The sequence below is a fragment of the Ostrea edulis genome, chromosome 2 (genome assembly GCF_947568905.1).
Source record: "Ostrea edulis chromosome 2, xbOstEdul1.1, whole genome shotgun sequence".
NCBI classification, from domain to species: domain Eukaryota; kingdom Metazoa; phylum Mollusca; class Bivalvia; order Ostreida; family Ostreidae; genus Ostrea; species Ostrea edulis.
This window is the reverse complement of record NC_079165.1, coordinates 41,070,927-41,094,209: the sequence shown is the minus strand read 5'-3', so window position 1 is coordinate 41,094,209 and position 23,283 is coordinate 41,070,927. Positions and strand designations below refer to the sequence as shown.

General features: G+C 33.6%; 1 protein-coding gene and 1 long non-coding RNA gene across 11 annotated transcripts in view; one reads left to right on the top strand and one right to left on the bottom strand.

The window, feature by feature from the left end:
- LOC125679729 (cyclin-dependent kinase-like 5) overlaps positions 1-23,283 on the top strand; it is a 39,159-nt gene that overhangs the window by 9,551 nt on the left and 6,325 nt on the right. For 3 of the 10 annotated variants that reach the window (XM_048919178.2, XM_048919179.2, XM_048919182.2), the window contains 11 exons: positions 8,578-8,714; positions 9,484-9,604; positions 12,451-12,510; positions 13,024-13,114; positions 13,283-13,472; positions 14,109-14,189; positions 14,309-14,478; positions 15,330-16,374; positions 18,477-18,605; positions 18,772-18,886; positions 19,526-19,672. In XM_048919178.2, coding sequence (XP_048775135.1) covers positions 8,578-8,714; positions 9,484-9,604; positions 12,451-12,510; positions 13,024-13,114; positions 13,283-13,472; positions 14,109-14,189; positions 14,309-14,478; positions 15,330-16,374; positions 18,477-18,605; positions 18,772-18,886; positions 19,526-19,672 — 2,286 coding nt within the window. Of the gene's footprint in view, positions 1-8,577; positions 8,715-9,483; positions 9,605-12,450; positions 12,511-13,023; positions 13,115-13,282; positions 13,473-14,108; positions 14,190-14,308; positions 14,479-15,329; positions 16,375-18,476; positions 18,606-18,771; positions 18,887-19,525; positions 19,673-22,352; positions 22,401-22,956; positions 22,981-23,283 lie in introns of all 10 variants that reach the window. The other 7 variants (XM_048919185.2, XM_056154005.1, XM_056154006.1 and 4 more) reach the window with 4 other exon arrangements.
- LOC130051675 (uncharacterized) lies at positions 6,382-10,735 on the bottom strand. Its single transcript, XR_008799952.1, has 2 exons — positions 10,585-10,735; positions 6,382-6,630 (listed from the first exon to the last, which is right to left on the bottom strand). It is a non-coding gene; the product is annotated as an uncharacterized LOC130051675 (long non-coding RNA).

The window sequence follows — 23,283 nt, the reverse complement described above, 5'->3', positions numbered from 1 at the left end:
ATCTCTAGTGGTAGTTTCCTCATTGTTGTTGTGTTCCTGGGGGACTGAGGCAATTCAATATTATACAGTGAATAATTGATGGAGTCAAGAGATTAATATCTACATTTACAGTTCATAACTTGTGTACTGCAAGAACGTGTGGATAGATTGAATGTCTGGTAATTAGATACATGCATGCTTTTAAAATCAGTGAAAAGACCCACACAATACAAACAATTATACAGTTGATGGGGAATTTGTAGAATATAATGCTCTAATTTTAGTGTGTACATGATATGAAATAGTCAGTAGATATGGAAATACGCTATCTTTGTATTTTGGAAAACAAGTGGAGTATATGATGCTCATTTAATCTTGAAATTCAAGCTCAAGGAAGGGGATCCTTGAGAATGAATAACCCAATCTGTCTCTTACATAATTTAAATTGAGTTAAACGATTATTTATAAATAGTTAATTTCCACTGGATCCTATTCTGAAAAAAAAAAAGACAAGCTGATCATCATTTTGTTGTCCATCTACTATATATCCTTTTGGCAATTTGCATACATGAATAGTTTTCTAAATCCACTCACTCGGCACACCTCAGCCGATTACATTGTTTGATGAAGTGCAACCATAATTGCACTAATCGGCCGAGGTTAGCCGAATGCAAATTCACTGCAATTCATCACAAAATAGATTTTAATAATGGTTCATGCATTTTAGTGTCAAATATTTTGACATAGCATATCAAATATAAATGTCTTTGTTTAAGGATTGGTGATATTTACCTCCTAGGTTGTTACAGTGATTGACCATATGTTTTTGTGAAGGGCTTTTGTTTTTTCCCCTTCGTCTTGAAAACCAATATACAAAGTAATCATGATCCTTCAAAAACCAAAATCCTACTTTATTAAATTTAATTCATAACATCTTGTCTTATCAAGGCTAAACAGCTTGAAAATTCTGATACCAAATTCATTTCAGAGTGGTAAGTTTAAGAATCTTATATTGACTTTTTATGAGTCTGTTTTTCACATGTCTTGATCTTGGTCTCTATATTTGGATGGCAGTTTAAGACTGTTTTGCTAGTACCGGTAGTATATAGGATTTTAATAGCAAGTTCAATTCTGATCATTATATTTTAAATTCAGTAAAGATCAGGTGAAAATTCTATATGTAGGTATTGGTTTTGTCTCCGGCACTGATTTATCACCACAGGAATTGAAACTTTATACTGTGAATGGTTTTAAGACTTTGTCTCTTCTAAAAAGATACCAATATTTTCAGAGAAGAATCAGTCTAGAGCAGATTCATGGTTATACCAGTATGTATTTAAGAGACACATGTTATATTTATCGATAAAGGCAGATTAAAGGTAATTCATTATGGACTAAGAAAGCCCCATGCAGTTCTCCAAGACGAAATACTGAAACTGTCATAGAGTTAGAGACTGAGTTGATGAAATAAGAATTGTGATTGGATGAAAATGCGATGTAACATTTAAAAGTCATTCCCTATCTGATGTCATTTCTCTAAGAACAAAATTAGGATTTGACAGGAGATATTATAGGATTATATTTTGAAAGTTTAATAATGTAATTTGAATGTGTTCATAGTTTGAATTTTAGAAATTATTGCAGAATTTGCTTTCAATGAGAAAATCCAAATGCAGTGATGTCATAATTACACGAACAGGCAATACAGCCATTAACACGTGCTTGTTCCCAACTTCTTTTGGATGTCTCAACACTAAATAATGAATTGTTATCTTTAAAGGGGTGTATACTTGGGGCAAAAATTAGACCCCATACTTGTGTCCCTAGCTCGTTAATGGTTTTACAGTACAATACAGAATATACTAACTGAAATATTGCCACAGATTTGGATATGGGCACTGGAATTATGTAGACCTAGAAGGGGTTAGGAATTGAGCTATAGTGTTGTCCATTAATGTTATCAATTTCAAGTTGACTGATCTAGTTTGAAGCTTTTGGGGATCAGTTACTATCATTTCTAGTCAATATTCCTGAGTCCTGTTCATTGTAACAATTATAGCATTGATTCAAGGATTTAAAGGGTTTATAAAATCAAAAACATAAAAAAAAAAAAAAAGAATTATCTTTCTCATAGACTTGCTTATATATATTAATGAAAAGTTTAATTATTCTCAGTCACCAAAACACCTCAGATGTGAAATTAATTAAAGCAACAATAAACATAATTTTTGTTGAAAAATATTCCTTGGCCTATAGACACGATAAAATTGCTCAAAATATCAAAGTTTCACATCTAAAAATATATTGCATGTTCACACATTTTTCTTATTTAATAAATGACAGAATATTCCATTGCATTCTCAATAAAAATGGAAGAGCTAATTTGCATATTCTGTGACCGCACTTGGATATTTCATTGCACGTTGCGACTCACTTTCGGCTGATGATGGTGGATGTGAAGGAGTGAATGTTTACAAAATTCAAAATATTAAAATTAACGTAAGCCTAAATGTCTAAATGTCTTTGACATCAATGATAGTAATTAAACATGTCAAAATTCCTGAAGATGTAACCACATCATGGTATTCAACCTGAGCTTCGTTTATGTCTTTGAGATGATAATAAAGAAAATAAAGAAATCAGCTGGCCCAATGATATACAAACATTGAACAGGGCCAGAATAGGGCCAAAGCTTTGTCAATTAACCTAAATCTTTTGCAATGAATTTACACACTCAACATCAAAAAGTGTGTTAGATAACCCACTTACACAACGTTTTTAAATTACACATTAACTATGTTTCAAGGTGATATACATGTATTTGGAGCTTACACTGCATTTCAAACTACAAAGTTAATATTTCCAAATGAATACAGTGGTGAGATTTAAGCCCTTTTCTTGGGACTGAAAGATTAGAAATCAGCACTGGATACAAAGGTTAAATTTGGCTTTGAAATGCACACAAAGAACAGTTATGTGAAACTTTACCGAGACTTACTACAGGTATACCAGTGTTTTTAAAGACGAGGGTTTTGTCTAAAATACGAATTGTTTTCTGATCATTAAAATCTAAAAGCAGTAAAGTTCTTTGTTGATCTACAGAAGAGAATGAAATATTAATGGACTTAATTGTTTGGAATGTATACATATTCTTAACTTAAGCAGTTAAAATTTGATAGAGTGCGGGCACCCTTATTGACTGATGTGAAGAGTTCATTGCTAAATGAGAAATCTTCATATCGACTTGTCAGAGCCCAGGCTCATAAGGCTTTTTCAAAAGCAAGTTCTATTGATTGGAAGTTACACTTTAAAAAGAAATTGAAAAATATTAACAGTTTGTACATTTGTCAAAAAGGACAAGATTACAGTATTCTAAATGTTTTTGTAAAGTTCTGAGATAAGAAAATTCTGAACATTTATATTTGAGTACACTCATAAGAGATGACTTTATTTAAGAATTATTAAAGCATTGATTTATTGATTGACAATCTAATTTGTTCTTTCTGGAATCTTGTAGATAAGCCTCTTGTATTGACATGGAGCTTGATTTTTTATTACCCAATAATCAGTAAGGCTATTGATTTTGCATGCCATAAAATTTGATACTTTTCCCCATGTGAAGCTATAAACATGAGAACTTAGTATGAACATTGTATAGCTGTAAAAAATGTCAAGAGTGGGAGACATATCAGTTTTCTTTGGAAACTACATTTTTTAAAATCCTCATTACATCCAGATAGGTGTGTTTTTTCCCTTTATATTTTGACCAGTTAGAATCGGAGCTTGTGGAACAATGTATGAAGGGCTGTTTTGATGTTTACATTGTATGAGGGGCAGTTTTGATATTTATATACATGGTGTGAGGGGCTGTTTTGATATTTACATTATATGAAGGGCAGTTTTGATGTCTACATTGTATGAGGGGCTTCTTTGATGTTTACATTGTATGAGGGGCTGTTTTGATGTTTACATTGTATGAGGGGCTGTTTTGATGTTTACATTGTATGAGGGGCTATTTTGATGTTTACATTGTTTGAGGGGCTGTTTTGATTGATTGATTGAATATTGTTTAACGTCCCTCTTGAGAATATTTCACTCATATGGAGATTTTGATTCACCATTACCGGTGAAGGGCTGTAAAATTTAGGCCTATGTTTGGCGCTTAAGGCCATTGAGCAGGGAGGGATCTTTATTGCGCCACACCTGCTGAAGCACAGGGCCTCGGTTTTTGCGGTCTCATCCAAAGGACCACCCCATTTAGTTGCCTCTTACAACAAGCAAGGGGAACTGAGGACCTATTCTAACCCGGATCCTCACGGGACGGCTGTTTTGATATTTACATTGTATTAGGGGCAGGGCTGTTTTGATATTTACTGCTATCACTAGATATCACCAATTCAGATAGGAGATATCACCTATTTAACTTTTAATATGGAGATATTATCTATTCAGATAGATGATATCACATATTCAATTTGAAATGATATCACCAATTTTCATAAGATAATCAGTGACCTATCAAAAGAAGTAATATCACCTATTCAAATGTATGATATCATTAAATTCAGGTGATAATTTCTAATAAATGCTTCTCTTGTAACAGTTTGAAACTGAATTTGATATTTCGTCACAATCATCTAATCATAGTAATTATTTTTTGTTACAATATTATTTTGATATATTTTTTCTGTAGATTCTATTGAGGGTAACCTGGGCTTTTACTGATCCGTAAAAGCCTAATGCACTGTAAATGCCCAGGGACTACTTGAACTCTGTTGTGATATCACATCTCTTTAAAAGTAATAATGGATGTAAACATTTCTTATGCAACCAAAAATGTAAATAAATGTGCACTTCTAGAATTATAAGTGCTGAGAGTTGAAAACATGTAATAAAAAGGTTATTGAATAAATATTGGGAATTTACCCACTATTCAGTCAATAGTCCATAAATATCAGTATTTTTAATGATATTCAAAGAAAGTTAATTATATTGTTTAGACAAAAATACAAGAAAGATAACTCTTTCTTTCATTTTTAATGATTAAAACATCTGCTTTATTATATTAAATTCAATTAAGCACAGGTATGATCAACATCACATGATTAAGTGTCAGATGTAATAATGGGACTATGAAATCTTTTAAAACATTTCATGAAATAGCTTGCCCAAGCATCACTACCGTAATTGTTTCACATATTCTGATAATCATAATTATCATTCCATACCAGCTATTTTTCAAGCCTTTTTTCACCATATCCAAATTCTTCAAGATCTCGTCAGCTGCCTTTGTAAACCACCTAGTATAGAGTACGACTAGTTTCACAATGAAGAGTCTCAGATTAACTTTTATTTCATTGACTTTCTGGCTGTTAGAAACAATATGGATGATGTAAAATATGAATCTCTGAAAGTCTGCATGAACTTACCATTTTATGTTTTTGCAAAACAAAAACAGTCAGACAGGTTAAACAATTAGGCACTGTTGGAATTTACAGTATTAATTTCGAATATGTGATACATGTATCACCTATTCCAGCTAAATTTAAAATAACTACTTCCATGTGGCTATATATTATTATAATACCTAGGGTTCAACATACCCACTGAGAGTGTCTTTAATTACTGTAAAAGTGATTATTTACGCATGGGGAAAATTTAAACTAATTGCACGGTCATGTAATAAGCACGTAAATTTTTCCCATGCATATAGTTATGATATGATATATAGTATATATTATAATCAGTTACCACATATTTTTCCTCCTCGCACAATGTTGGACGTGGAATAATTAATGTGTATTTAACCCCCAGCGTAAATAACCAATTCTACAGTATAATTTCAGTGATCGCATTCCATTCTTTAAATTTTGTAAATTAGTAATGCAATCAACATTATCATTATTGAAGCAATGCTTGGAAGACCGAATTAATCTTGAAATGCTTATTTTATATAGATTTCATTTTTTGCTTTGGTGGCTGTCTTATTTCTTTTCAAGCTACAATGTTTTGAAGGAGGAATAATTCATTATTTATATAATCTATTAAGAAACACAAATAGGTGATCTTAACCATTTGAATAGGTGGTATCATCAATTCAAAATGACTAGGTGATGTCACATTCATTTCCAATAAGTGATATCACCTATTCGAATAAGTGATTTCACCTTCACTCAAATAAATGTCATCACCTATTCAAATATATAAGTGAAATCATTAAATGGCATATATAAATACCAAAATGGCACCTCGTACCATTGGCACATTTATGGATGAATTACCACTGACTGCTCATGCTGTATTGAATACTTATAATCATGTTTATATTTTAAGATTAATATTAAATAAGTGTTCTTAAGATTGTGCCATAGGCGCTTAATTGTGAATTGTGCTAATATAAATAAACACGCATGTACTGAATTTATTTCACAAGTAACAACAAAGTATAACAAATTAGACTGGCTGAAAATTCAGTCAATGTACTGCTGTTTTGGACAGGAGGATTACAAAGTTAATTCTAAAAAGACAGATCGAAGCTTAATCCACATGTCTCGGATGATTTTGCAAGAACTCTCAAATGGGTTAATTCCAGGTTGCATGCTCCATGCCATTCATACAGACCTCATCCCTCAAATTGTTAATGCCCAGTATCTGTAGAACAGGAATAGCATGGTGCCATCATTAAATGCTTTCCTTATGCAGGGTAATGCATGTTCATTGTAATTAAAGGTCTCAGAAACAAACAGTGATATCTGAGAATATTCTAGGTGGGTTTTTGTTTGGGTACACATTTACTGAATATTTCATATTCACCAACAGAAGTCTAGACGTGAAAGATAAACATGCATGTCATTGTACTGTCAGTGGTTAAACTGAGACTGTAAACAGTATTTCTTCCTGACTTCACAAAAAACAGGCATACATGTATTTAGAATTGTCAGTGAAAAACTTGCTCTAGCTGTCAAAAAGTTCACCTCAGTAAAGAAACATCCAAGCTGTCAATTTTATTGTCTTCAATACGGACAATTGCGCGATTTTTCTGACATTTTTTCTAAAATAATTTTTTTCTTCTCCTCGATATGAAGAGTTCTTATATTTGATTTCCGAAATAGGTATAAATTCTATATTGTAGACTAATATTACCATACTTTTTGTATTGGAATGGGTAGTTCAGCGGTTAGATCATCTAATAGTAATTGCAAGGGTTCTCGGGGTTCAATACCCTATCGTTCCAAAGATTTTTCTCTCCTTCTTTGCTACATTTATATGTCCATTTATACAACTCACTGTAATACATAAGAGATGTCTTTATATTTTTACTTGCAACAAACAGGAACTATTAAAGTAATATGCTAACTCTAAAACTCTGAAATAAACGTAGTAGCTACCACAAGGGCTTTTTTTGTAGAAATGAGATAGAATGCAAGCAAACTGTATGTGAAATGTCACGAAAAATTATATATCTTTGAGAAACTTTGTGTATGTCCTTAATAGAAATGAAATACATATTTAGATAGATAGATCCAAATATGCAATAGATTTTTCCGTTCAGTTATCTCCATTTTCAAATAATTTGACATTTTTAGAGATTCAATGGCTTTAATGAGTCTTCAATGCCATATCAGTACACACTAAATTGATTCATATTGGATTCTCTGATGACAAAAATGAAGCACTGTTTATTTAGCCATTAAACTGATTGAATTGCCTATTCCATTTGTTGCTGTGCAGTCTCTGATAGTCTGCTGAAGCCTGCTGTATTCAACATCAATAAATAATAACGACACTGGGATTAATAACCATTGTATTGATATAATCACCAGGAACGTAGATTGATAGATGATGCTCTTGAAAAATTTATACTTGTGTCAATTTTAAGCTACCTGACTGCTACATTACGGTGATATTTCCTCGTCATCCCCTGAGTTTAAATAATTTAATTTTGATTTGAAAGGTTTTTGTACATCATTAGTAAAGGTTTGATGGTTTTTAATGAAGCATAAAACTGTGTAATGAATGATTACTGAGACTAGACTGTTTAAAAAAGATTTCTGATTGTTATGAGGCTTTAAACTTAAAGAAGGCAACAGATTATGCACCGGTTCCGGAGCGATAGAACTTACACAAGCTCACTTTTGATGAGAGTCTCATTTCATATAAATAACATATACAGTAGTGAAAAAGTGAGATGAAGACAAAAAAAAATGAGCTTTGAGTTTTATGTCAACCCTACACTAATACTGAGTATGATTCAGGTACATTTTACTATGCAGAATCTTTAACTCACATTTTTATGGCCCTCCCAAAAATCTGTCTGTGAACACTTTCTGTGGCACTCTCAAGTTTCCTTAGTACACTTGTATATGATTTAAGGCAGAGGATGACCCCTTTTGATTTTCAGATTTATCATGGAGCGCCCTTTCTGACTTGTTGGTTTTCTGATTTGACATTTGTTAATGAAAAATTAGAATGTTATTGTCTTCAACCTTTCATTGTGTTGTGCCACCAATATTGAGATGTTTAACATGTGTATATGATTTATCCTTATCCAATATTGAGATGTTTAACATGTATATAATTTATCCATTCTCTATGCAGAAAATGATGATGTCAAAAGAACAACACTTCGAGAGCTCAAAATGCTGCGGACCCTCAAGCAGGAGAACATTGTTGAACTGCGGGAGGCTTTCCGCCGGAAAGGAAAACTGTATCTGGTGTTTGAATATGTAGAACGGGTGAGCCCTTTACACAAAGTTATTTAAGGGAATATATTGGTGAGTCAAGTTTCAGAACCATAAAAATGAAACAAGCTCACTTTTAGTTTCATTTTTGTAAAATGAATATGTCTACATTTCCAATGTTTTTTCATCTGATATCTTCACAAATTGTAATGATAGCCATTTCCTAATGAACGCGCTGCAGTTGTAAACATTGCGCATATGAATGCAGAACTACTTGATAAACATAGTACATACATCTATTTTAATGGCTGGGAATTCTGATAGAAATGAAAGTAGAATAACTATAAGAAATAGATTTCAGTTTTGAAAAAACATGAGGGTATGAATTGTAATGCTTCGTGCTGGCATACATTTCATGAAGTGGCTTACAGGCTTCGTGAAGTACATGCTGATCGATGTAAAGTGTCACAGTTCATACCCTATATGTATTTTCAAAGAATTTATTTCTTAATATAGTGAAACAGATATGTAGACTGAGCTTTTCAGTTTTATTTCCTCAGTACCTATCTTAATACAGTAAAACCCATTTTTAGATAAGTCTATTACTACAAAAATCTGGTGATGACAGAACTTATTTATAGTTTTTGGTTTAGATGTAGCATGTATACCATCATGTATAACAAAGGAATTTTCATTGTTCCTTCAAGTTTAATTGTTATGATTCTGTACTGTATTACAAGTAGTTTAAATTTCGGTATTCAGCATAAGCCACCAAACAGCCTCAGAATATTCTTTTGCCAATGAGCCTCATTCTCCATTGTAGAACATGCTTGAGCTGCTGGAAGAGATGCCAAATGGAGTTCCAACAGAGAAAGTGAAGAGTTACACATACCAGCTGTGTAAGGCCATCCAGTGGTGTCACTGTCAGGACATCATCCACAGAGGTAGGGGAGGTTCATAAACTCACGACTCTCAAACCAAGTACAATCCACAGAGGTGGGGAGGTTCATAAACTCACGACCCTCAGACCGAGTACAATCCACAGAGGTAGGCAAAGTTCATAAACTCACGACTCTCAAACCGAGTACAATCCACAGGGGTAGGGGAGGTTCATAAACTCACGACTCTCAAACCGAGTACAATCCACAGAGGTAGGCAAAGTTCATAAACTCACGACTCTCAAACCCATTACAATCCACAGAGGTAGGCAAAGTTCATAAACTCATGACTCTCAAACCCAGTACAATCCACAGAGGTAGGGGAGGTTCATAAACTCACGACTCTCAAACCGAGTACAATCCACAGAGGTAGGGGAGGTTCATAAACTCACGACTCTCAAACCGAGTACAATCCACAGAGGTAGGAAAGGTTCATAAACTCACGACTCTCAAACCGAGTACAATCCACAGGTAGACATAGTTCATAAACTCACGACTCTCAAACCGAGTACAATCCACAGGTAGACATAGTTCATAAACTCACGACTCTCAAACCGAGTACAATCCACAGAGGTAGGGGAGGTTCATAAACTCACGACTCTCAAACCGAGTACAATCCACAGAGGTAGGCAAAGTTCATAAACTCAGGGTTCTCAAACCGAGTACCCATCAGTGTTAAAAGACTTGAAAGGTTTTTCTTATTATGGTCTAAAGGAACTACTGGTAACTGACAATGTACGTTTTGTGTAACAAATACATTTTTTTGTGTGTTGACCACCAAATTTGAAAAAGTAGACTGGTCTATAACTCAGCATCCTTATAAAAAGCATAGTTCAAGAAATGGTTCCTCATAATACAGACACTGGACTTGTTTACCCCAGTGCTCCACCCCTATCCCATTCTGGGAGAGTATTTTAAAAAAAGCAACATTCCACATGTATTCCACTCTGGGAGAGTTTAGAGATGAAAGATGTTCAATCACCCACCTATATCCCTCGTGAAGAAATTGGGAAAGTTTATCTCTGTCTGTCTGTCTGTCTGTCTGCTTCTCTCAGTCTGTCTGTCTCCCTCTTTTTCCATGTTCAAGTATACATTCTCAAAAGACTGGTAGATATGGGACTGTTCTTGAACAGTGTCAATAAGATATTCTAGATAAGTTATCAGTATGCCTGTGCTTCAAGTGCATTTTTCCAAAGTAAAATTTAGATAGGAGCAATTGTCGTTTAAGGGTTGAATAAGTGTTTGCAAATACCTTCTTTATCTGTCCTTGCGGTGGAGACATATTGTTTGATCAAATTTTTTTCTCAATGAGGAAGACTTCATCGTATTTAAAAGCACATTATCAATATTAATGGATGTTCCAAAAAAGTCTTTTACTGTGTAGGAGATTTTAAAAGCTTTAATTGTCATTGATAGCCATGTCGATAAATATTATGCAAAACATGCTTGTAATCATGATTTATAGTACTCAAGTGTGTCAAATAAACCTCTATAAATAGTTCAAAATGCAAGCAATTCTAATGATGTTTAAAATATGTTTTTTGGCACATTAACAATCAATGTACTGAGAGTCTATTTGAAAATATTTTTTTAAGTACTTCATGCATTATTCTGGGGTACTGAGATTTTCAATTTCAGACATTAATCCATTTGTAGTGTTTGTACACGCCCTTAATATGTGCACAAATATGAGTTTGTATTTTAAAATGCACCCATAAAAAACATTTGAATTGAACACGCACTTCATTGATTATCAGCCTAATTAAATCCTAGATGGGTATGTGCAAATATTTTGCACTTATGTCTAAACTTTGTCTTGTTAGTAATGATAATTGATTGCCTTGTATGATTTCTCTTTACAATTTAATGTGACACTAATTCCCTATCTGTAAAGGTTAAAAAAAAAAGAGATACAGTTTTATTTATTTTGTAAAATGGACATTCATACAGGATTCATCAGCAATGCTTCATAGTTTATCGGCTTTAATTTCCTGTAGTGAATAAATACGACAAATTCAGTAACACCTTAATTTCCTTTACCAAGTGAAATACAATATTCCTAGATTGGAAATTATTGAATGTTGTTAGTGTTACATGGATACTACTGCCAACAAGAAAAAAGACATTCGATATTGGCTTTTTAGCAACTCCTGTCCATTAAAAAAACTTAACTATCCCGTTCATTAAAACCCCCACGGCTTGTTGTTCATGCTTTATACGCCCATTACAAAAGCAGAAAATAATCATAGTTCTTTTTGGTACCTGCCCCGTTTTTTTCTTTTGAATTTGAGGCATAACAGCACAAACTGATGCATGCTTATCTTGAGAAGGCATTAAATATTCATTTTACACGCTGTGAGGTGTTTCATGTTCAATGCTTGTCCGGAGTACTCTTTGGAATTCATTATAGCTTTCTCTTTTGATAAGTTATTGATCTTGGATGGCTGTACTTGGTGCGATATGGTGATCCTTGTTGCTAGCCAGAGATTTTTAAATCTTTTTACAGGCACTGCATATTTAATAAGAGATATACACTGATTGAATATGCATACCTCCTGGGCATAGTGTCTATCAAACATGTTTTGTATACAGTCTTCAATGTGTTGTTGGGGAGACAGTGCAAACAATGAAATATTTAAATTTGGTACCATACTGCACTTCAAATTACTTGTTCCATATTAAAATGTTTATGTCATGGTATACATTCTTCATTAATATATTCACATGGTATATATATTTTGATCATATGCTGTATACATATGTTTTTAATGAAACACACATTCTTCAGAAATTTCTTGTACATCTGGTAAAAAATTGTAAAAATTATTTTATTCTTATTTATTTTTATATAGACATAAAGCCTGAAAATTTACTCATCAGCGTGAATGATACCCTGAAGCTGTGTGACTTTGGTAAGATACTTACTGGAAGTTCATTGAGTGCAAGAGTAACAAATGGTATCAGTTACCCAAAATTATGAATGGCTAATAGAATGCTAATGAAGTCTTCAGAGATAGTCAGACTGCTTCATCACTAGAGACAAATTGCTTCATCACTAGAGACAAATTGCTTCATCACTAGAGATAAATTGCTTCATCATTAGAGACCTATTGCTTCATCACTATATAGAGACAAATTGCTTCATCATTAGTGACAACTTGTTTCATCATTAGAGACAAATTGATTCATCACTAGAGACAAATTGCTTTACCACTAGAGACAAATTTATTCATCACTAGATATGGTCAAATTATTCTAACTACTAGCTGGTATATAGATATGATGACTTTGTATGATTTATAAGGCATCTAGGTAGCACATTGATTTCAATGTTTCTTAATGATTTTGTAAAATGACATTGGTCACAAATAGTTTTTGTTATGTAAAGCATCAAATATGGTAAAACTGTCTGATACTGTGCGCAGGGTTCGCCAGAAGTATACACGGAGGCCTAGTGGGTGTTTATACAGACTATGTCGCCACAAGATGGTATCGATCACCTGAACTCTTGCTTGGGTATGTTCTTGCCATTGTGTCATTCATGAAGAAAAAAACAGCTGACATTATATTAAAAATATTATGATCAAACAACTGTATGAATTGATATTAATCACCATGTGATAAACTGCATAGTACATGTTTGTCAAGTGCTTTTATAGTATATGTGTATGTTACTTGATACAGATCAGCCTATGGGAAGGCAGTAGACATTTGGTCCATTGGGTGCATTCTGGGAGAACTGAGTGATGGACAGCCACTGTTTCCGGGAGAGAGTGAAATTGACCAGCTGTATGTCATTCAGAAGGTTTTGGGACCTCTCCCTGCTGAGCAGATGAAGATGTTTTTTGCTAATCCTAGGTTTTCAGGGCTGAAGGTATGATTACTTGTAAGATATGAAATATCATTTAAGTAGCAGATGCAGTCTTAAGTCTACAAATTTGTGTCTTGTGATATCATGTTATTAACACAATTGGAATATTTTTTGTGTACTTAACAAGGTTATGATGCATGGAGACTTTCATGGACATAATTTTCCATGTCATTATGTATATATATCCACTGAAATATTAAAATTTAAAGATGTCAGAAACTGATTTAATCATTTGAAGTCTGAAAAAAAAAACATGAAGTGTCTTTAGGACATTGTGTTACAAGAGTTTCTTCATTAATTCTTTTATTTCTGTACTGTTAATGAATCTAAGTAAGTAGGTATTGTTTCCCACTCAAGTCAGTGATATGTTAATTACAACAGAACCATGAACCTTCAGTACTGGTGATATGTATGTGAACCCTTTAGATGCCTGCATTACTTTTCTGTTGTGTAAAAAAAACAACCACATACACATGTACAATAAATCCATAGGGGATGCTGTATTTATTTGGATGCAGTACAAAATTTAACGAATGTGCATTGGGGAATCGAAACCATATTTTGGCCATGTATGGCATGTATTTTTTCCACTGGTAAAGGTGTTGTGTGAATTCTTAGCTAAATGCTGTTCTCTTTCAGTTTCCATCAGTAGCAAGGCCTCAAACCTTACCAAAGCGTTATCATGGAATTCTCAGTGGTGTGCTAATAGATTTCATGGATGTGAGTACTCATCCATTCTAAAAAGGAGTTATGTTACATGTATTCAAAATACAATGCATTCAGGGAATTTAGTGAGTGTAAGATGAGTGATAAGAAATACTTTTTTTTTTTGGTTTCAGAAAACATTGAAACTGGACCCAAATCAGCGATATCTGATTGATGACTGCTTGGAACATGAAGCGTTCCGAACGGAGCATTTACTCAATCGTAACCAGATCCAACTACGAAGGGTCAACACTCAGAGTGGTAGCAAGAAACGCAAAAACAACTATACAGAACAGATTCAAAGGCAAGTACAATTTAAACTGTTGTGGTCATTGGGGTTTATTGCAGGAACAGGAAAGCATTGCGTCTTAAACTCTTGTCTAATCCTGAGGCTTTGTAAAGAATTTTTGTATTGTCCATTTATTTATATTTTTTTTCAAAAAGCTTCAAGTCATGTCCTTAGGCAGAAAATGATTTTGGCATATTTTGGGATTATTATCAAACATTGTGGGTTAAAAGATATACAGCAGAAAGTAAAAAGGGTGTCAATCCAATGTTTTTTAAACCTTTGTGTGCGAGACCTTTAATCTGAAGGTGCACATAACAAAGTATATCAGGTTGTGCTCTTTTGTTGCTGATCCTACTTCAGAGTAATGTGATCATAAAATGTGTGCAAGTAAACCTTTAATTAGTATTTATGGTCAGCTGATTAAGAAGTGCTAAGTTGACTTTCTTCAATCTTTGTATTACATTTAAACCCTAAGTTGACTGGATGGAGTATTTAAATTAGAGTCCTTGGAGAGCCTCAAAACAAACCCAAACAAATGTCATATAGCTTAAAAACGAAAGTATCCCCTAGTTACCCAGATCACACAATATAGTCAAGGAAAATTATTAAACAGAATTCAAGTGAAAATGAAATATATTTATTTTACCCATTAACCTATAGAACATGATGAATAAAACACATTGGTTTGAGAACTTCTTTATGAAAGAATATCTAAACCTTATCAAAATGGTGAAAATGAAGATAATAGAATTCTTTAGAAGGTACATAGAAAAAAAAGAGAAAATAAAAAAGAAATAGATGTTGTAAGTATTTACAGATCATAATTACACTGCCGTTGTAAATGTTTTCCTGGTTCTAATTTTTAGTGAGAATCTTAAAAATATCCAAAACAGTCGTCCTGATTCAGGGGACTCCAGTGATCCTCCGCCTCGAGCTGTTGTGATAGTTGAAAGACAGGAAGAAAAAATGGACACTGATGATGACATATACAATTCTCCAGCTCGAAGCAAATACATAAAGCAGGCTAAAAATGTGTCTAAAAGCAATGCTGAAAAACAAAACAGTCAAAGTGATGTCAAAGTTCAGAAGGACAACCAAAAGGTTGAAAAACATATCAGTACAATTATTGAAGCTCCGCCCCCAAAATCTGCCTCACAGAAAATGGGTGGGGCAAAGTCATCACAAGGAAGTAAATCAGGAAAGGGTGCAACCCAATCCAGTAATGTTGTAGATACTCAGAAAAGCAGTCAAGCAGAGAAAATGGAAAAAGGAGGAACTAGTTCGAATGTGTCTAAAAATCCACAAAGTGGAAGAGGAAGTGCTAAAGACAGGGAAAGGGGTGCAATTACAGCTGACTTAAAACTCAACTTAACAAATGGCAATGTACCCTCTGAAAAACCAACACCCACAGACTCAACACAGTATAGGGCAAGAACTCCCAAAGTGGAGAAAGTCACCACTATAGACAATAAAACATTGAAAATCATCAGTGACACAAAACATGGAGCTACGTTCTCTGATGTTCATCGATTTGGACTGGACAACAGTATGGACTCTTCATTCAGTGGAATGTCCACTGAAGAATCTAGTGCAACTTCAGGGACATACACATCCACAACTACAGACACCAGTGGAATGTCATATGATCCTCTCGAGTTGGCCGCTACTCATAGCGAGTCAAAATATCTGAAAAACAAAGACAGTGTCAAGATTGTACCTCCCCCTGACCTAAAGATTGGCAAGCTTTCTGATCCTGACTCTCCAATGTTGACACCAAGGGACCCTAAATCTAGTCTTTTCATCAACACTAGTAGATCTAGCACTTACACAGTTAATTTACAAGCACCTCACACTGAAAACTTGGAATCTCAACAAAGAGAAGCAAACAGTCCTCAGCACGAGCGCAGAAAGGTCAGTTTATATACTATTCCCTCCTACCATATTGTTGATTGATTGATGCATCAAAAGCATTATGGTAAACAGAATTCTACACGCTAAGTCATGTGAGATTTATGGATTGTACTTTTAGATACGAGTTATTACAGAGACTTGATTGCTCAGCTATTACTGAGAATTTGATACATTATTGAAATACAATGTATTATATAATTTTTAGGTCACCCGAGTCACTCAGGTGACGTATTACAATATTGGTTGTCATCCATCATTGTGTGTTGAACACTTTTAAGTTCTTGATAACTACCAGTCAAAATCCAAATCCAAAAACCAATCCAAAATTCAATCCATTTCTTTTCAAATTTGGTATAAAGTCTTTTTGGGACAAGAGGAACATAAATTTTTCAGGACTCCTGCACCCTCAGGGCCTTAGGGGCAGGGCATACACTGCCAGAAATTGACCAATTTTCAAAAATATTCTCTACAACCTCACATCTGTAAGAAAAACTAAATGTATAGTCATGTAGAGCAGGATAGCCTCTACCAAATTTGTGATTTCATATTCTCCAGGGTAGAGGTTCTGATTTCAGGATGGGGACAAACTTGGTGTATAGTGTTAATGTGTAAAACATTTAGATAACAATTTTTAAAATGCTATTGAAACTAAATTGAAAATAAATGGACATGTGATAGGAGTAGGTAGCCTTTTACCAAAATTGTAAATTTCATGATCCCGGGGGTAGGGGTTTGTACTATACAGAGTACTTTACCAGGGTGAGGCCAAAATGGGCATAGTGATTAAATGTGTGTGTTAACAATTGAACATTTTAAAGTTTTTCTCGATATTGCTACCTTTCCAATTCTTTTCAAATTTTGTAAGAAGCATCTCTAGGACAAGAGGGGCAGGAATTGTAAATTTCAGGACTCCTGGGGCCTGGGGAGGGGGGGGGGGGGGGGGGGGGGGGCAAAAACTTCCAAAAATTAACAAATTTTCAAAAATCTTCTTTACAACCTTACATTTGTAAGAAAAACTAAATGTATAGTCATGTAAAGAAAGAAGGCCTGGTCTACCAAAACTGTAAATTCCATAATCTCTGGGACTAGAGGGTGGGTCCAAACTTAGTATATAGTGTTAATGTGTAAAACATTTTTTAAAAAAACATCTTCTTTAATGCTATTGATACTAAATTGAAACTAAATGAATATTTAGAAGGAGCAGGTAGCCCTTTCCCAAATTGTAAATTTCATGATCCTCGGGGTAGGTGTTTTGGTTCCAAGGTGGGGCCAAAATGATTATAGCGATTACTGTGTTTATAATTTGAAAGACTTATTCTTTAATTTTGCTGATACTGCCTAAAAGCTGAATGCATATTTAGAAATAGCAGAAAGGAATACACCAAAATTGTACATTTCACAACCCCATGGTTCTGACTCTAGGGCGGGTCCAAAATAGTTATATAGTATTAATATAGCATATATTAAGTAAAATATTTCATTGGTATGGGCTTTTTCGGGGGCATTTGTGTTTTAAGAACACGTCTTGTTTTATACTCATGCTGAATATTAGAATTAAGCTTAGATATGCAGAACAGAAAAATTAGTATTGATTCATAGCCCTTGGGACAAGTGGTACTTTTAATTAATACTCAGGTGACTGATAAGGCTGTTGGCCTCTTGTCATGAATATATTATAGGATGTGATATTTACATATGCAAATAATTTTCCCTAAATGAACCTAATAAATATCAAACCATTTTATTTCTGTGTGAACTTTCTAAGGGGTCAAGAGTCATCCATGATTTGACCACATGGCATACTGATTTTAAATTTTGTTTTTTTCCCAAATATGAATATAAGAAACAAAGAACACTAGAGAAAAGCTCACTGGGATATGAATTTGGTTGGTATGTGATCAAAGCTTTGGGCTTCACTGGATTTGATCACATGACCAACTAAGTTTATATGCTAACATTTTAACAGTATTTTTTATTTCTTAAGTATATTACTGATGTATGTTTTATCATAGAGATATTATATAGTTATGAGTTAAATATGAAATGAAATGTGATATCTAATAAGACATAATATGTACTTTTATGATTTATTACTATTGTAGTTTCTGGACAAGGCAATGCAGGAAGAACTTCACAGAATTAAGTCCAGCACAATGCGTAAAAAGGGCATGGACAAAAATCACCAAGGCTCTTTTATCCAGACAATCACAGACCGTCTCTCTGATGCTAAGGTATTAAACAGATTATCAGAGATCAAAGTTGTGGACTGAGATAAACAGATTATCAAAGATCAAAGTTGCGGACTGAGATAAACAAGATATCAGAAAATACACAAAATTTGGGAAATTTTCACTGGAAGAGTAACTGGTTTCATGATTTTAAATTAATCTATTTCAGTTGCAAAATGCTGATATTTCTTCACACCCATACAACACAAACAAATACAGGGAGAGCAGCTTTATCAACTATGGGAACAAGCAGTCCGTCAAACGCAACCGCAGGGAAAACTATGGTAGGGAACCACAAATCTTGTAGGAAGTTTTTCGGTTTTTTTAAAACCATTTTATTTGTTGTTTCACCAATACATTGAGATATATACTCCTTATGTACATTATATAAGTGTTAAGTATATATTTTCTGTCCTGTTTTAACAGCTACTTGTAACCAGCTGCTTTGTAGCATTATAGGTGTATAGAACTAACACATGTTGATTTTATATCAGTATATACATGCAGTATAAATGGACTTGTGTAGTTTGTTGGAGTCAGACATAATAGACAATTATAGTGTTGAATTTCAAAATAATGTAGCTACAGTGTAGCTACAGAAACAAATCTGGATATTTATCACACTACAAAATGGACAGACTGTATATGGTACAAAATAGTTAGTACAATGTGAGAGCACTGTTATACAGCTGATTGCTACTGTCCCAGAAATTTATTTCATGTTGTATACATAAGGTCTAATTTAACCCAAAGATTCTGTATTGCATGTAGATAGTAATATCAGGTGGGTGGGTGTGGGTATTTTCTTTATGAAAACTTCATGAATCCTTTACAAAGTATATTTATTATGTATTTTTTATCGAAGAAAAAAAAGTATTATTTTTCAAATTCCATTTTTGTAAAAAAAATTTATACTTCTACAGATCGAAGGGTAAATCCCTTTGTTATGTTGCGGGAAAGATCAGCAGTAGATAGCAATTATGATAGCAACCCTCAAGTTGTCACAATAACAGATAGTCATAGACCTGGGAAGGAGGTTCTCGATAACAAGCTGTTAACACAGCGAACAGGTCGGAAACAAATGTTTGTATTGGCTACTGGTGAATGGGCTCACAGCAAGAGTGGTGTTTTCATATATTGCTTTGTATCATACGTATATTGTATATTTGAATTGTGGTTGATTTTTTTTTTTTCACCACGCAAAATTCATGTACACACATACAATCATGTTTTGTTTTGAAAAAATAGTATAAGTAGTTTAGTAATGCACATTTTTACTGTATCTTTTTGTTTTGTCATTCAAATACATTTTTATTACCATCAATTTTTATAAATAATGCAGTTTTTCTTGCTAAACATTCTCTTACAAAATCACTCTTACCCTCTCATTCTTGTGTCACCATGATACTATAATGAATTTATTCAAAGAAAGATATACACACAAACACATAAATACACACACATACTTACTTATTAATACATACACAGTGTATGTTGTTATAGAACTGAGAGAAAAAAGGTAGGGGGAGGAAGATACTTGGAAAATAAATAACGTGAAATTGAAAAAACAGCTTGTGTTTATAACTATTACATTTCTTTGTATCATCTGTCTTTAAACATATTACATAAAGACGTCCATCTAATTATGAAATGGTTATCTTCATTGTTTAATATAAACAAATAGTAATTTTCTTAAAAGGGTAGTAATTATAATTTATATTGTTGACTTCATTAAAGTTCAAAGGTTTAACACATCTAAATCAGTATACATAGTGTTTTCCAAGTAAAATGAATACATTTAACACAGTGTTTTCTTTGTCAAATTTAAATATGCCTAATATAACAGAGATTGAATTTAAGTTTTTATTTTTCCAATTTTTTATTATACCCCCCGCAACAAGTTGTGGGGGGGTATACTGGAATCGGTTTGTCCGTCTGTCTGTCCGTCCGTCCGTCTGTAGATGCAATGGTTTCCGGGTTCTAAAGCATTATCCTTTCCACCTACCGTCACCATATCATATATATGGACTACCCATGGGATGAAGATGTTCCCTATCGATTTTGGGGTCAAAAGGTCAAAGGTCAAGCGCACTGGACATCGAAGTAGCAATATGGTTTCCGGGCTCTAAAGCGTTATCCTTTCCACCTACCGTCACCATATCTTACATATGGACTACCCATGGGATGAAGATGTTCCCTATCGATTTTGGGGTCAAAAGGTCAAATGTCAAGCACACTGGACATCGAAGTAGCAATATGGTTTCCGGGCTCTAAAGCATTATCCTTTCCACCTACCGTCACCATATCATATATATGGACTACCCATGGGATGAAGATGTTCCCTATTGATTTTGGGGTCAAAAGGTCAAAGGTCAAGTGCACTGGACATCGAAGTAGCAATATGGTTCGGTTTGTCATGCCATTTGTTTTTTACACTCAGAAAAGAGGTAGTTTATACCTATTACCAACACCCTTTGGGAGATTGGGGTAAGTGGGGGGTATTCTTAGTGAGCATTGCTCACAGTACCTCTTGTTTATTTTTTTCCCAAATACTTTCTATGCATTCCCATGTTCTTTTAACAAAGTGACAATAATAGGAAAGATGTTTCAAAGTTTCTAGCTCAATAATTAGTTTACAAATTGAATGCTTTCAAGTGGCCTGTTGTTAATTTTTGATAATAGGCAATGATTTATTTGTTTCAAGGTTTCTGTTAGTGTATGATTTTGTAATTAAATTCACTTTAGTTATGTATTTTGAATTTGAAAAAAAGATTTTCCCAATTGAATTCTCTTTGCTATCTCAAATCTGTTGTCCATTTTGTGTCACCAAAGTTTTGTTAATACTACATTTTGATATAAAAATGGTACACATTGTTTTTGAGCCAGTACAGTCACAATAAAGGAACAGAATTTGTTTGGGTATATACACACCAATACTGGACATTCTGTGTTGCTTAACTTCAGGACATTTTTACAAAATGGAAAAAGGTTATCATAATAGGTGAAAGGAATCTTAAAAAGTTATAAAATTGTCTTCACTATCCAATAGATTAGGCATAATATGAAATTCCTTTGCATACAATTGATTTATTTTGTACTTTGATGTACAATACTATTAAACCACAAAAAAATCCTTCAGAACATAATTTATATTTTCAAGTTCATATATGTTAATAAAATCTTCATAATCAAAAAGACCTTCTTTCCAAAACATATCATTTGTACATGTAAAGCATATTCTGACCCAAACTGTAAAAGCTTTGTGATACACAACCTGTTGATATCATGAATATGTTTAGACTAAGTGGAATCTGTATGTATTGACCTCATGATTCAAGCAAGTTTAAGCGCTTTGATAAAAGAGAGCAATTGTGGCATTCTTAAACAAAACAGTTTCCTATATGTTTCCTCCAAGATCCTCATTTTACCAAAAAGGATATCAGATTAGTTAGATCATTATTAGGATTCAATGTTTCTATAAATCCGGGTAGATCAGATGCCAGAGGAATGTCTAAATAATGTAATATGGAATACAATGTCGTCGATAAATACAGAGATAATATACTGTAGGTAATTTAGTGAATCTAGAGGTTTGAACCTTTTTATTAATGGTGAATTTGTATGAACCCAACAAGGATCATCCTGATTTGACTCTGGGGAGAAGCTAGGGTATTTTAATTTGGCACTTTAAATGAAATTTTTGATTTGAATGAACTGAATTGTTGATGACGACTTGTCTGTGTTTGACAGATGGAAGTTTATCCATGAGAGAAACTAGCACTTACAGCCCGACACCAGGTATTGGTTGCCACGGAAACATGCACTCTCAACTTCTGTTATTGGGTCAGCTTCTCTTTCTTTAACCTTGACCCTTTAACAGAAACTACCTTGATCTTGCTGTGTTTTTAAATCCAGAGATTGCACTAGATTTGGCATTTTCACTGTAAAAAAACAGAAATTGTTGTATTATATATGTAATGTTTCAGTCTTCCTTAGATTTGCTTGTCTTTTCTTAGCCATTATTTTATTTTATTTTGAAAAGGATCGATAATTTTGATATGTTAAATATCACTTAAGTTCAGTTGCTGTTAATGAAATAAAATCATTGAATTGCAATCATATTGTATTTGAAGTCAAAACAGTTTTTGTGCAATAAGACATTTTCAGTGAATATTTATCCAGAGAAATAGAAATATTTTCATAAGCTTTGTGGAGTGCTCCCAGATTTCTGCCAACCCCAGCCTTTGCCATACTCGGATCAATAGACACTTGTTCCATGCCTTTTTGCCTTTGTGTAATTGTGTTTTGTGAACTAGTTCTTGGTATGAGAACTTTATGTAGATTCCATTTGCAGGAACTTTGACCCTACGTGTTGTTGGTAACTATGGCTACCTGTATTTGGACATTTGCTTTTTTCGCCCCTTAGATGAATTTCTTGACAGTTGCCCTGTAGATGAATTTCTTGGCAGATTCATGCAAGAATTATTTGCCAAATACACCATTCTAATTTTGCTTTCATTATAATATGACTGTAGTATTTTGTATGATTGTGAAAAAGAAAATATATAGCAAAGAAAAGTCTGTTTTAGCAACAGAAACTAAATGTCACCATATTTGCACATACCTAGGAATTTTTTTTAAAAATTATTCTAATTAAGCAATACTAAATATAATTATTTTA